Raw genomic sequence first — 15118 nt, forward strand, 5'->3', positions numbered from 1 at the left:
AGGCAGCTGTGCGCCAGACACATGCCAAACTTTTGCCAGAAGAGAAAGCCAAGGCAGGTAAGTGCCATGTCAGACAGAGCTGGCAGAGATTGGGGTGGGGGGCAAGATGGGGCCTTCTGCACGCCCCCACGGAGGGCAGGGCGTCCCACAGCCCCTGAAGCCCACTGCCGCCATGGCACAGACCTGCCTGTGGCTGTGCCTGCAGACCTGGCTTCACCCAAGCTCCAGTGGTAACCTCTGAGTCAGCCCCCCTCAGGGCCAAGTTTAGCCTCTGCCCGACTGGTTGTCTGACTTCCCTGGGCCTCCACTTACCCTTCTATAAAATGGGGATAAAAATATTGCCCTCCCTCTCTGGGTGGCACGAGGCTCTGTAATTACTGCTTGGCAGGGTGCTAAGTGCTGACAAGCTCTGTCTGACACATTTCTCCTCCGGACGCCGAGCCAAGCCTCACCGGAGACCACAGGCCCTCAGCAACACACTCAGGCCCCAGCAGCGCACAGCCGGGAGCAGGTGTCTCCGTCTGGCTCTCTCTTCCGTCACTCCCGTCAAAGCCTTGGTCTCGCCTACCCTCTGCCGACACCTGGCATTGTGGAGGTGGAAGAGCCAGCCGCCAGCTCCGATTCCAGGACCCTGTTGCACCTGGAAGGCTGCTCGAGGCCGGGACACCCAGAGCGGGCGTCGCCTGCCTGGAGGCAGCCATGCGGTGTCCTGCTCGCTGAGCCGGGGCCCTCAGCGGGCAAGGCGATGACAACGGCGGAGGACCCGGGTCCGGCCCAGCCCGGTGGGACGAATGAGCTGAGGTGGGTGCTGCGCGTCCCTAAGCCCTGGGAGAAGTAGGGGCACTGGGGAGTGGGACACTCTGGGATCCAGCGTCAGCCATCCTTGTCCGCATCCTTCCGCCAGGGAGGAAAAGAGGTGAGACCTCTAGAAAACCCCAATTAAACCTGGAGGTGCTGAGATTTCCAAAAAATTCGTGAAAATGGGATTAAAGGGGAAGTTGAATTTGGTGCAAAACAGTTTGAAATCCGTGCATGGCTTTTTTGTAAGGGGCATTTTCCACAAACTTCTAGAAGCCACCCAGACGCTGAGTCTGCAAAGCAGCCAGGCCATTGCCATTCCAAAGGCCAAGGGCAACCAACCCTCCTCAGGCAGCGAGAGGTGCTTTGGTAGCTGCTTTCCCTCTCCAGCCTGCCTGGGAGATTTGTCTCTTTCCAATTTCACCGACATAGGAAAGGTCGGGGAGTCCGCAAAGCTGCTGTACACGGCACCCTTGAGCTTGGGCAGGGGTCCCTCGGAGACAGCTCTGCAGGTGGCTCAAGGAATGCTTGGCCCTGCGTGGACAGGTGTGAAAAGGAGTAGGTACTGGGGCTCCCTGTGTGGCTCTGACCGGCCAGGGGGTCATCTGGATGGGTCCCGCTGGTTGGCTGGGAGCATGTTGGGTATTTTCCTGTGGCCCAGTTGTTAGCAAGGAAATGTACCCTTGTTCATCTGCACAGCCCTAACGCAGGCCCCTCCATAGTGGCCTTTTTGTTTTTTTTTCCCTGGCTGAGTTTGTGCTGTCGTAATAGGATAGAACTTGGTCCCGCAGGATGTCTGTGGTCCAGGTCTGTGGTCCAGGCGATGGGAGTGTCGGTTTACGATCAGGATCTCTGTCTTCCGAAATCTGGGTTGGGGATTGGGGGGAGGGGACCAGGGAGGCACTAGATGAGGGAATGACGTCAGGGGCTTGTCCAGCCCTGGCCTTTTGGAAAAGCAGTTGCTGTCTTTAGCCATAGTGTGTTAGTAGCAAGTGACTTAACGCCAGACGAGCCGTGCAAAGAATCCCTGGCATGTCGTTAACCTCGTTCCAACGTGTAATTAGCCTCAAAGGCCTGCTCGCTGCCTCCATTCAGCGTTACATCATAAAGAATCAGATATTTTACTATTTGCAGGGCACCGTGAAGACTTTAAAGAGTTAATTATGGCTCGTTGGAGCTGTCCCCAAAAGCCCAAGACCCAGGAATTAAACTGTTTATGTTCAAGTGTCAATCTCCAAGCTGGCCTCCAAGGGCCACTTCCTCCACAAAGGCTGAGCTCGATGCTGGCTTGAAAGTGCAGCCAGCAGGGCAGGCATGGGCCCTCCTCCGGGCTCGAGCTGTGCATTTCCAGAGAGCTAGCGATCTGCACAGCCTTGGAGAGAAAAGAGAAGGCAGGAGAGCTGGAAGTCGACATAGCCGGTTGGTTCCATAAGGCGAATCCATGGAGAGCCATTTCTAAACCTCTGAGCTGGAGAGGCCAGCAGTGTGGCCAGAGTTCAAAGGGAGTTCAGCCCTAATCTTGATGTTACAATCTGAGCCAATCTAACCATGCAGCCTCTGAGGACATTATTATCAGTCAAGTGTAATTATAGATAAAATAGTTTTATTAATCGGCTTCCTAAGGGGACTGTGGTTATCTGATGGCTGTGTGTATAATGTGTGCGTGGCGGGTGGGGGGGACGGGGAGGAGCATGTGTGTGGAGTGTAGTGTGCTTGGGCTATGTGACAGGGACATGGGGAATCTGGGGCACAGCGTGGTTCAGGCAGCAGCAGGGAGTGTGGCTGGGAGTTCTCTTTAGGTGCGTGGTGGGGTCTGCAGGAGGGTGTGTGGCTCCGAAGGCGAGTCTGTGTGTCTGCCTAGGTTTTCACATAGCTGGACTTGAACTTGTGCCTGCTTCTTCACTCTCCCATGGGTTTGTTGTCACCCATCGCCTCCTTCCCAAGAAAGACCTTTCCACATTTGTACTCTGCTGGAGTCTACACAGCTCCCAACCACAGGCAAATGCCACCTGCTGGTGCCCTCTGTGGTCACTAACTGTCAGCCAAACTTTCAAATCTTATCTCCAGGCCTATCTTGGCTCGTCTTGAGTGTCCATGAGCTGAAACCAGTCTGTCAGCTGCGAAGGATCCAGGAAGGGTAGGGCTCCTCCTAGATGTTGTGTGGCCTGACCTGGCATCAACTCCAGTCACCTCTGTGTAGGACAAACCAGTGTCATGGGGCTCAGACACCCAGCGTGCCCTCTGTAACGTCTGCTGCTCTGACTTCCCCAGGAGAAAGCAGCAGTGGAGAGTTGAGTGTCGGGTAACACCCCAAAGCTAGGTTCCCCCGAAAGTGAGGCTGAGAGCCAAGCAGCTGCCCAGAGACCATGGAGCAGGTCCAGAGCCAACCTGAGCCCCTCTGCCAGTCGACTTGAGACACCAGGTGGCCAGCCTGGCTCCTCCACATACAGCTTGTGCCAGGTGGCTGATGGTGTGACCCACCACTCACTGGGGCTGGAACACTTGACTCAAATGACTCCCCCCCTCCACACACATCAGAGGGCCTTGTGCAAAACCTGCCCTCTGACTTTAACTTGGTCAAAGTGACAGCTGCAACCTGGGGTGGACACAGCCTGAAAGCCAGAAGACCCAAGTGGTGGCTCCCTTCCCGTGGTGGCTGTTGATACTCTGTCTCCCGTGGGCACTGCGGAACTGCGCACTCACCAAAGCCCAGGGACTTGAGTAGGGGGATGGGAGTGGTGCCAGCGGGATCTTGGGGGCCGCATGGCAGAGCTGCTGGCTACTTCATGGGATGGCCAGGAGGCACATGGGAGCCCAGGGGGGAAAGTTTGGGCGAGGGAATGTGCATTTGCTGAAACTACTGTTCCAGTTGAGATAATTAAGGATCATTAGCCAAACAGAGTGGACTTCTCCTATTCCCAGGGGTCATAAACTTCTGATGGATGCCAGATAAGAAACTGAAAAGGAACGAATTGGATGGAAGAATATCAACTCTGTGCCAGTGCATACACCTGTACTGTTTCAATTGGTCTAGTGGGTAGCTAGTATTGTGCTTATTTTGCTAACTGGGAACCTGAGACTTGGATAGGTTTAGTACTAATTTATTATCCATAGCAGTATAGTACAATAATAATCATCTATTGAGTATTGAACCTGTACCGGGTACTGGGCTTAGTACCACCTACATTACATTATTTTGCTTAATCATCACCAAAATGCTACAAAACAATCATTTACTTTCAGAAGCTGAGGCCCAAGAAGATAAATGGGGGTGGGCGCTTGGTAGAGCAGTCAAGATGCTGCCCGGGACACCACATCCTGTTACTGGAGGGCCTGGGTTCAAGTCCTGACTCCACTTCCATTTCCTGTTTCCTGCTGATGGGCACCACAATGGCTAATGTGGTTGGGTGCCTGCCACATACATGCGAGACCCAAGCTGAGTTCCCAGTTCGTGGCTTCAGCTTGGCCCAGCCTCACCTATCTCAGGCATGTGAAGAGTAACCCAAATGAGAGAGATTTGGCATGTGCACTCTATCTCTTTCAGTCTCTCTCTGTCTCTGCTTTTCACATAAATACTTTTGTTTTTATTTTAAATAAAGTCAATGAGCAACTTGGCCCGAGTGACAGAACTGAGATCAGAACCACCGATTACCTGACTCAAAGCCCAGGGCTTTTTCTGCTACTGCTTTTTCCTTGACTGACTCCCCATCTAGCTTTTGCTCTTAGCAGGGCCGTGGTTATCTGTTTAATCATTTCATCTGTTGAAAAGGCTCAGGCAAGTCCCACATCTCACTGGCTCCTTGGAACCAAAGGGATAATGTCCATTCAAAATGAGACTAAACCTGTCCATCCACATGCACACATTGAGAATGAGTTGAAACATGATTTCATTAAAAGGGATGTGGGAAAGAGTTATGTCCAGGACACCCAAAACACCCCTGTCTTCACTTGAACTTGAATTGCTCAGTAATTGAGCCAAAAGCACCTGCCCTGGTCACTCTCCTTGGGGACAGCCATGTGTCCCCTAGGAGGATGCTCCCTAAATTTATAAACTCAAGATACTAATGAGTTGTGTTGGTGTGACCCTCTTGATGAGGCTGAACACCATCCCAATTTTGAGGGCTCTCCCCTGAGGTTTCTCAGTACCAGGAATCACTGGATCCCTCTTGGGATGTGATGAACGCCTCAACAAAGCAGTAACCCACCAAACTTTGTGACAGTTTTGTAATAAAAGCAATGCCTAAATTCTTACACCACGCTGTGTTTTCAAAAGACAGTGTTTCTCTACATGAGTTCCTGCACAGAAACAAACTCGGGAAGTTTCGAACTTTGTGACAGCACATGAAAGAGCTAGCCAAAGATGGAGGAGGCATAGTGCAGGGAAAAAAAAAAAGAAAAAAAGAGGAATTTTGTGGGAGAAGAGAAGCCACAGCCTCCATCACACACAACAGTATGACCCGTGGGAAAGCACACGGGACAGTGAGGCTAGAGGAAGGACACACCTGAAGGCCGTGCCCAAGTCTCAGGCTGTGCCTGGTGTGAGTTTGTCCCTGAAGGGCACACAAAACCCAAGGCCTCTTCAATACTGAGGCCACCACCAACCAGCCTCAGTAGGGGGCTGACACTCCAGACACAGAGATTCAGAACTTCCCCAGGGCTGCCACGTGGTGACACATGTAACACGGAGCCCACCTCCCAGGGGGAGGAAGTAGTCATCTCAGGGCTACCCGAACTCATTTCCTCTACCCTTGTACCTCCCCTCTGGTCACCCACAGGCCATGGAGCACAGTGACCCTGGCTTTGAGTCCAGAGATCCAAGGAATGGGTCGTGGTTCTGTGTTTAGGAGGGTGGCCTTGGGCAAACTACTGAAGCTCTTTGAGCCTCAGTTTCCTCTTCTGTAAAATGGGGATAATAACAGCCCCTACTCCTACGGTCGTTGGGATTGGATCATAATAAGCATCCGTTTTTAGAGGTCATTGCAATCCTTCATGGCCCAGCTCAAATATCGGCTTCAGCCCTCACTGGCCCCCTTATCTGAAGTCCAAAAGCCCCTCACCCAGCATGGGGGCTGGCACAGGCACTGCTTCTCAATGCTTCCTCTTGAATTCTGTTGAAGTGTCTGTCTCTAGCAGTCCCCCAAAGGCCACAATCAGGCCTTACTCTTCTCCGTAGTCCTGATTTATAGTAAGCGTAACACTGCCTCGTATAGCCATTGAATTTTTGATTCTTGTATTTACCAAGCTCTTCTGAGATCAGGATAAGCTTTACAGTCTATCTGCGCATTTGTCATAGCAGTTCTCTGCCATCCCCACATGATGATTTAAATCAGTGATGTATCACAACCATAGCATGTTAGAAATCAGAGTTTGTTGACTGATGTGGATAGAGCAGCATGGATCCAATCATAACTCTCCCCTAGCAGCCTTTCCTTTGGCCCACCTTCCATCCTCACACCCTTCCACCCTCACTCTGACCAAGGACATGCCTTTGTATGACAACTGGCAGGAATGAGGAATTCAGCCTGAACTATGGAAGCCACCGTGGTCACACACAGGACTACAGTGCAGGTCTGATCATTCCTACCGGACCAGTAAGGAAACAGGTTTGGGACATTAAGTTCACCAGGCAAGCTCAGTATTAGCTTGCCTAGAGGAAGATTAAGTCTTTACTGATTGCATGATTGATTGTCTATTGATACCCTAACCTTCATTAGCATGGTCCCTAGATTAGCTGCAATAATCAACCATAACTGGAGAAACTGGCCCATTCACGTCCCAAATCTCCAACAGCAGCTCCATTAGCCACACACACACACACACACACACACACCAATAGCACAGACTGGCCACAGAAGTCAATGTCATCTATTCCTCCAGTTCACACACATACACACACACACACACACACACACCAGCAGCACAGACTGGCCACAGATGTCAATGTCATCTATTCCTCCAGTTCACACACATACACACACACACACACACACACACACACATACACCAGCAGCACAGACTGGCCACAGAAGTCAATGTCATCTATTCCAATTCTCACATACACATACACACACACACACACACACACATACACCAGCAGCACAGACTGGCCACAGAAGTCAATGTCATCTATTCCTCCAGTTGTCACCACAAACAACTCTCCGGGGAAGCAAGCCTCATGCCTGCCAGGGGACTGATGTTTAGTAGGAAAATAACAAAAGAAAATTCTGTCTTCTTCAAGAATCTTTCCTTTCTAAAGTGCTCCCCTTCCTGAGCCTCTCAGATCTGTGAGCTATCACCCCACTGGGGCTTCAGATTCATTGGACTGACTCAAAACACAAAACCCTTTCTCTCCTAACTGGACGAAAGGAAATAAGAAATACAGACATGCAGTGTGTCAGAGCTGTCAACATTATCATAATAATCCCAGTAACTAAAAAAGTCAGTATTTTTCATTACTGATTTTAATGAAGGCAAATTGCATAATTCTCCATTACCGTATTTTTCATTCTCATCATGTTACGGCCAACCATCGACTTTACCATTGCGTCGCCTCCGGGAGGCCGCCACAGCTGGGAATCACACAGAGAGCCGTGATTTCCACCAGACTCACAGGCAAGGAGGGTCCCTGGGAGAACCAGCCGGCTGTTGCTCTCAGCAGAACCAGGGCTTTTGGTCAGGCAGGGGATCCGCATGATAGCTGAAGGGCACGGTGGACATAGAGGGATGAGGGAAGAAGCCCAAGAGGAGATAATGCAAATAGTGAAATCTGAGAATCCAGAATCAACCAACAAGAATTGCTAGAACCTCCGGTTATGCTCAAGTCCATGCAGCAGTCTTGTCCTTGCTTTCCCATGTGGGAAGCCTAAGAAAATGGGCATTGCTCCAACGCGGAGTCTGCTTCCCACAGAGGTCCGCACCGCGGAGAAGCTCGTGGGCTCTGCTGCCAGCCAGTCTAGGCGTTCCGTTCCACCAGCTGTGTGCCATGGGGCAGGCTACTTAAACTCTGGGTCTGCGTCCTCATCAGGAAATCCTGCGTAATGATAATGATGCCTCCCTCATAAGGACTGACTGCCTTAGCACACTCAGCACACCTCGGCCAGTTCCCGGCACCCAGGAAATACCCAGGAAATGGTAGCCACTGTGACTGTCCACTGGAGGAGAGTACAACATCCTCCTGCTTGGTATGGTGATGCTCAGAGGTCCGGCGTCTCAACCCACACCTGCGTGTCTCTCTGTAATGCGTTAGAATAGCTGCCATTTACAGACACCAAGAGTCAAGCAAGAGTCACGGCAGGTACCTCGCAGGTGAGCAAACTGAGACCCTGAACATCGTAGTTGCGTCTAACGCTTCCCGGGTGGCAGGTGCCGGGAGTGTGGTATCCTACGCATCCAGCAGACAGAAAACTTTCTGTCCCTAACTATGTGAGCTAACAGAGCATGGAAGAATGCAATTTCTCCCACTGATTTTTTTCTAAACATAGGATCAGCATCCCAAGCCTTGTGCATTCTGCCCTCACACTGCAACTCTCTCCTTGCAAAGGCGCCATTGTTTGGACTCACGGTGAGTTTTTGAGCCTGTGCCACCTCTCAGGGTGGTGGCACACACAGTAGACTGGGGAAAGAAGACACGATGTAAAGAAACGTTAGCCGAGACTATAGAGGGCGGGCCTGGAGCCTGGGACCTCTAGGAAACGGGCACTGAGTGGGAGCTCCAACGTCATGTCAGATGGCGCATCCTGTAAGTCACACGATGCCATGTACATCCATGTGTATATGCACATGTGTGCATATGCCAGAAAGTCAAGGTGGTGTCAGAATTTCCGCTCTAAGAGGCAGGCTGTGCTGGCAATGACCATGGCACCCAGAGACCTTGAGCCAGCAGAGAGGAAAGCAGCCCCTCTTAGGCAAGGGCCAAGGCCAGAGCAAAAGAGAGAGGCAAACCTGAGCTCCAGTCTTTATAGCGAGGTCTGAGCACTGAGCAGGCTTTTGAGTTCAACCCAAGCTTGCCCACTGACCAGCTGCCAGCCACCTCTGTTTCTTTTTAAGATTTGTTTACCATTTATTTGGAAAGGCAGAGTTACAGAGAGAAAAGGAGAGGTCTTCCATCTGTTGGTTCACTCCCCAGATAGCCGCAACAGCCAGAGCTGAGCCAATCCGAAGCCAGGAGCTTCCTCCTGGTCTCCCACGTGGGTGCAGGGGCCCAAAGGACTTGGGCCATCTTCTACTGCTTTCCCAGGCCACAGCAGAGAGCTGGATCAGAAGTGGAGCAGCCAGGACTCAAACTGGCACCCATATGGGATGCCAGCACTGCAGGCTGTGGCTTTACCTGCTATGACACAGCACTGGCCCCTCTCTGCTTCTTCATCTTGCAAAGAAAGTAACAACAGCTGCCCCCCAGGGTTCTAGCGAGAAATAACTGAAGGGAGACACGTGAGTCACCCTAACACAGCACTTGGCACATCCTTGGCAGAGGCACCACCACATGGGATTCTCTCCTCCCTGTCCCCAAAGAGCTACCCAGGAGCACCCAGCCACAGTTTGGCACAGTGGTTAGGAGGATGGGCTCCAAAGGCAGGAAGCCTAGACTGAAATATTTACTGTACCACTGAGTAGCAGTGAGACCATGGGAAAGCTACCTCATCTCTCTCTGCCTCGACTGCCCCATCTGTGCGTGGAGACGATCCGTAACTCCCTTGTCAAAGATTCCTGAGAATTGAACGTAATGAAGGTAACAGCTCAAAACACAGCTGAGCCACACTGGGGCTTGCTGCACTCGCCAGTTTTGTGTTTTGTTTTTCTTTTTTTAAAGGTTTATTTTATTTATTTGAAAGACCGAGTTACAGAGAGAGGTAGAGACAGAGAGAGAGGTCTTCCATCCACTGGTTCACTGCCTAGATGGCCACAACAGCCAGAGCTGTGCCGATCCAAAGCCAGGAGCCAGGAGCTTCTTCTAGGTCTCCCACGCGAGTGCAGGAACCCAAAGTCTTGGGCCACCTTCTACTGCTTTCCCAGGCCACAGCAGAGAGCTGGATCAGAAGAGGAGCAGCAGGGACTAGAACTGGCGCCCATGTGGGATGCTGGCACTGCAGGCCAGGGCTTTAACCTGCTGCGCCACAGCGCCGGCCCCATGCACTCACCAGTTTTAACTCACTGCATGCACACCACCATTCCACAAGAAATGTGGTCGGTCTCCCCCATTTGACAGGTGAGCAAAGTGGGGTACGGAGTTGTTAAAATACATCTTCCAGGCTCAGCCAGGCAGAGATTCAAACCCAGCAGGTGTCCCTCTGGAGCCTGGCCTCTTAGCCACTGTGTGATGATGAAAAGCCCAAAACCACCCGTTAGAGGTGGCTGAGACTGGAGAGGAGAGGAGGCTGCAGATTCTAAAGTGCCCCCTTGCTTCCTCCCCACCCCACTCCCTTCCCCACACCCAATCCCCATCTATCGTCTTCACTCAACACTCCTAACACAGTTCTCCGGAGGAGAGAGGTCACCAGCACCCCAGATCGCCACCCCAATTACATTTAGTTTCAGTGTGATGGCCCAACTTACTTAGAGGCAAACTCCTCTTTTATTTTGGTTTCTCCTCGTGTCCAGAACCTGTAATTTCTCACAGTCACTCAGAGACGCGACGTTCTGCAGGCAGGACCACAAGACAAGCAGAGTCTCTTGTCCTATACATCCATTGCCAGAAAACTTCTCACTCTCAAACAACGAAGTCGAGGGAGACTCGAAAATGCCCTCTTTCCAGAAAACGCTTTATCCGAAGGTTTCCCTCGAATGTCTCCCGCCGAGGGTGGTGTCCGAGTGACGGTTCAGAGGCCAGAGGTAGTATGGGACAGTCCCCAGCAGCAGATCAGACGTGCGCAGGCCCAGCACCGTACCCCAGACACGAAGCTGGAAAAGCAGAAGTCACAGCATCGCAAGGACTCTCAAAGACCACCTCATCCAGTTACTTGCAAACTTCTTGTTTCAAGATGTATTTACTTATTTGGCAGATACAGTTTCAGAGAAAGAGAGGGAGAGAGAGAGAGAGAGAGCTCTCCCATCCACTGGTTCACTCCCCGAATGACCATAATGGCCAAGGTTTGGCTAGTCCAAAGCCAAGAAGGAGCTTCTTCCGGGTCTCCCACACGTAGTGGGTGCAAGGATCCAAGCACTTGGGCCATCTTCCCCTGCTCTCCCAGGCACATTAGCAGGGAGCTGGATCAGAGGTGGAGCAGCCAGGACAGGAACAGGTACCCATGCAGGATGCCGGCATCGCAAGCGGCAGCTTAACCCGCTACAGCACAGCGCTGGCCCCACCAAACTCTTTTTAAGTACAGATTATTTTGTTCAAAGGAAATCTAACCTGGAAGATTTATTTAAAAGTGGAGATCCTCTTCTTGAGTCAGGGAGAGGGATCTGCCAAGAGCCTCACCTACTCCAATCACATCCTCTCACCGCCCCCCAAAAGCTCTTGTGAGGGTTCCAGGGACCCCCCGAGGTTCCTCGAGGGGCACAGTTTAAAAACCAATATTCAAATCCCACTTCCTCGTTTTACCCCATGGAAAATGAAGCCCAGAGAAGCTCCCAGACTTGCCTGCAAGGCCAGAGCCTAGGCAGTCCCCTTATCACTCTTCAACAATTTTTCCATGATGACATCCCCAAGCCTCTGATGAATGCCCTTTGTTTCCCCAGACTGTATGCGTGTTTATATTTGTGCGTTTGTCCCCATGCCCAGTGTTCCCGAGAAAACCTAACCAACCAGTCCCCACATTCACTTTAAAGCATGGAGCCTGCAGTTCAAACACAACACAGCTGCCCGAGCCTGCTGGAGGTGCAGCGCGAAAGAGGTGGAGGGTGGTAAACGCCGCTCCACGGCTGACCTGTGACCCCGCGCCCACAGCCACAGCAAGGCCGAGTTTCCGCTCTCATCAAGTGGGTAGTTCTCAACGAGACACCCCAGCTGGGCACCCAGATCAGGCTGCCTCGTCTGTTGGCTTTGCACACCCAACGGGGCCATGAAGCCTCTTTTCTCTATCTGTGAAACAGGGGTGGAGACGGGGAAGGGAGAAAGCTCCCCCATGGCTCCTTAAGGCCAGAGGTGCTAGAAGTTGAATGAGTTCAGGTGTCCAAGGCCTTATGGGTGCATTAGAGTGAAAACCTGGAAGCAGGAGATTCTGACAGACTGCTCTATCCAGGAAACCTGTACGACCATGGCAGCCGGAGAGGCCGCCCCAGTTCCTTTGCTTGCATTGCCTCATGTCAACTCCCCAGCAGCCCCCAGGAGAGGCACCATTGCTGGCATGAGACAGGCTCTTGAAGTCACTGAAGGAAACACAGCCAGCAAAGGATGCACTCAAAACAACTGGGGGCTGGCTACACAACCTGGGTTCTTTTTGCCAAAGCCAGGAGTCTCCTCTGGGTCTCCCATGTGAGTGCAGGGGCCCAGGCACTTTGTCCATCCTCTGTTGCTTTCCCCAGGCACATTAGCAGGGAACTGGGTTGGAAGTGGAACAGCCGGGGCTCTAACCGGCACCCAAATGGGATGCCAGCGCTGCAGGAGGCAGCTTTACCCGCTACGTGCCACAGCGCCGGCCCTACAGTCTGTGTTCTTAACCACTGCCCCATCCTACCTTTCCTTCTTACTACACAGGAAATTGAGGAGTTGGGGGCGGGCATGAGAGTCGAAAGCCCAGGGTGCAGCCAGCCCAGGAGGGAGGCAGCATGGAAAGGTGCCAGATTTCTGCATTTCTCTCCACTTGGCATACAGGAGAATTCCCCAGCAAACCCAAGACCAAGCTCCCAGATGCAGGAATGAGGTCCGGTTGTTTACTGAGTGCCCTGGGCCAGGGGTTGGCGAGCCTGGCACAAAAGCAGGATAAAGGTAAACCTTCTGCATCTGAGAGCCAGTCCCCCCTCCGAGGAGCCGTGTCACACTGTATGTCGCCGTCATCAAAGGGGCTGTGCATAAACCTGAAAAACCAAACGGACCTGTCTGTAGGTGTCACTTATATCACAAGGCTACAGGTGCCTTTATTTCCACTGTACGCTGGTGCTGGGAGCGCCTGCCTCCTCTTGTCTTGCAAGCCTTCCCTGTGGACCTAGCCAGCGCTGTCCTCACGTAAGCAGCTTTTCTTTGCTCTCTTGGAGGAATTAGAAGGGGTAGCAGGGCTCCGAGGCTCACCCTGGGGCCTGGGGCTCTCTGTCTGTCGGTGTCCGGCGTCCAACTGCAGAGCCGGGCCCTCCACAGGGAGCGCCAGGGCCTCCAGGGCGCTGTCTCCCTCGGATTTTACTGCTCACCTGAGACAGACACCTGTGCGTCTCCAGGCTGTGTGGCCGCCCACCAGTTCCTCATCAGCTCCCGGCAACCTCTGGAGGGAGCCCAGGGGAGCCTTCTAAGAGACAGTGCGGGCCCTCATCCGAGCTTCAGCAAGGGAAGCTGCATTTTACAAGGAAAAATATCCCGCTTCAAGGCAAGCCCACCCCGCCCCCGGCCCCTTCCCTCCCTTCTACCCCTATTGACGGGCTCGCCCCACCCCCAAACACAGAACTGCTTTACTGTAGTTTGGTGGTGGGGGGTTTAGGAATTCATCGGCACGAAATAGCTTAAAAGGAACTCCATCTGCCCTCACCCACCCCCTTAGAATAGCATACTTCCAGAAAAGCAGTGGTTAGGGTTTTTCCAGCACCTTCTCGCCTTGGGAAAGACTCTGCAGTTGGTTGGGGGGGGGGGGGGGGGGGCTTGTGGCGTCGCCCCCTGCTGGCAGCAACTGGGAACTGCTAATGGAAGCCAGGCACCTGCGTTGGGACTGATGTGCTGTGGGTTAGCACAACTTCTCGTTTTTACAGCCTTAGAAAGGCTCGATGATTTAAGAAGATGGCTTCGAGTTTGAGTTTAAAGACCCAGCGAAGGGTCGGTTCCCTGTAGGAATGAAAGCTTGATGCTTTTGCTGTGCTGTGTTTTTCCACGATCCAAGGTTTGCTCGGCAGGAGTTTGCCTGTCTGCTTTTCTCACACAAGTCACTTTTGAGCTACACTGGCGATGGCAGATTCTTTTTTTCTGGGGCAGGAACGAACATAGGTATTTCTCCCAGTCCTCTGCATGTATTCATAACATTAGTTATAATTTTATGAAATCCTCGGGACATTCGGAGGACTGCCTGTTGAAGTTCCCGTTTACAGACCAGGAGACCTAAGCTCCTAGAGGGTCAGGAAGGTGTTTAGTAGAGGGAAAAAAAAAAAAACAAACAAACATTTCAGCAGGCTGAGTCATCAGAAATGTGCCCCAGGTCGCCAAGGCAGGATTTAGCCCCCAATATGTTAAATCCAAAACAGGGGGCTTAGCACTGACGGCCACAGCCCTCCCCAGGATGCACCTGCTATGGGCCACTGCAGCGCCTTCAGAGAAGCAGGCCAAGCCAAGCAAACAAGCAAGCTGTGAAGCAAACTCGGGGCAAACGAGCACCGGCTTGACGTCAGCTCTCAACTGCCTTGGTTTCTCCCCAAAGAGCAAACACTTGAGCGCCCAACCCGCAATGCTTCCTTAGCAGCGAGTGGTGAAACAGCCAGCCACGTTTCCTCCGTGCGCCCCTTCTCCTCTGGGAAACTGACCCTGCCCTGGCCAGCGAGGGCCCGACACCCAGTGGGTGTTGCTGAAGACGTGAGAGAGAGAGAGAATAAAACACTGAGCGTCCCAGTGATACTGCCCAGGTATTGGGCTGGGTTGGACCCTTTGTAGCCCCCTTTTCCCAGGCTCTGCTCTCTCACGGCCTCATTCCGCCCAGAGATGTTTTGATACATAAACAGCCAATATGCGGATGCTTAATTGGGTAGATTTTTGGTCACATGCCCAGAGCAAAGTTGATGATCCCTGCCAGGCTCGGGGAGGAATTTTCCTCCTCTGGCAAACTGGCCAAGGCTGGGTGGTTTGCTCCTTCCCCTCTCCCTGGAAGGCTGAGCAGTGGGGCCTGGCTGCTCAGATCATGACCATCGCACCTGTCAGTGCTTCCTGCGGCTTGTGTCAGGGCGAGAGGCTCACGGGCCCGTCCCCCTGACTGGGCGGCCCTCTGTGTGTGTGTTAGCCCCAAGAAGCATCAGGAAGCCACTGGAAGCATCCGGGGACCTCAGCTTCCATGCTATCGCTGTCGCACTCTCAAAGGTACCTGCAGCCGACCCTGCTCGTGCGTGGAGGGGAACTCACCGGATCCCTACTCTTGGCGTTATTGGTTTTTTAAATCTTTTCCTACATTGTCCTAGGCCATTAGAATGGCAACTAATTGGAAACTAATTCCAAGAGCCGTGGGTCTGAGGGTGGGCAGTGAGTGAGGGCCTAGAG

The 15118-nt window shown here is 52.6% G+C and overlaps 1 protein-coding gene across 3 annotated transcripts in view; it reads left to right on the forward strand.

Annotated features, from left to right (window-relative positions):
• The first annotated feature begins 407 nt into the window (after positions 1-407).
• The window catches only part of ELF5 (E74 like ETS transcription factor 5), a 44453-nt gene continuing 29742 nt past the window's right edge, over positions 408-15118 (forward strand). Inside the window, exon 1 of one of the 3 annotated variants that reach the window (XM_017345905.3) lies at positions 408-801. In XM_017345905.3, coding sequence (XP_017201394.1) covers positions 746-801 — 56 coding nt within the window. In that variant the 5' untranslated portion in view covers positions 408-745. Of the gene's footprint in view, positions 802-12794; positions 12905-14822; positions 14942-15118 lie in introns of those variants that run through there. The other 2 variants (XM_008269623.4, XM_008269618.4) reach the window with 2 other exon arrangements.

Source organism: Oryctolagus cuniculus, chromosome 1 (assembly GCF_964237555.1).
Source record: "Oryctolagus cuniculus chromosome 1, mOryCun1.1, whole genome shotgun sequence".
Lineage (NCBI taxonomy): Eukaryota > Metazoa > Chordata > Mammalia > Lagomorpha > Leporidae > Oryctolagus > Oryctolagus cuniculus.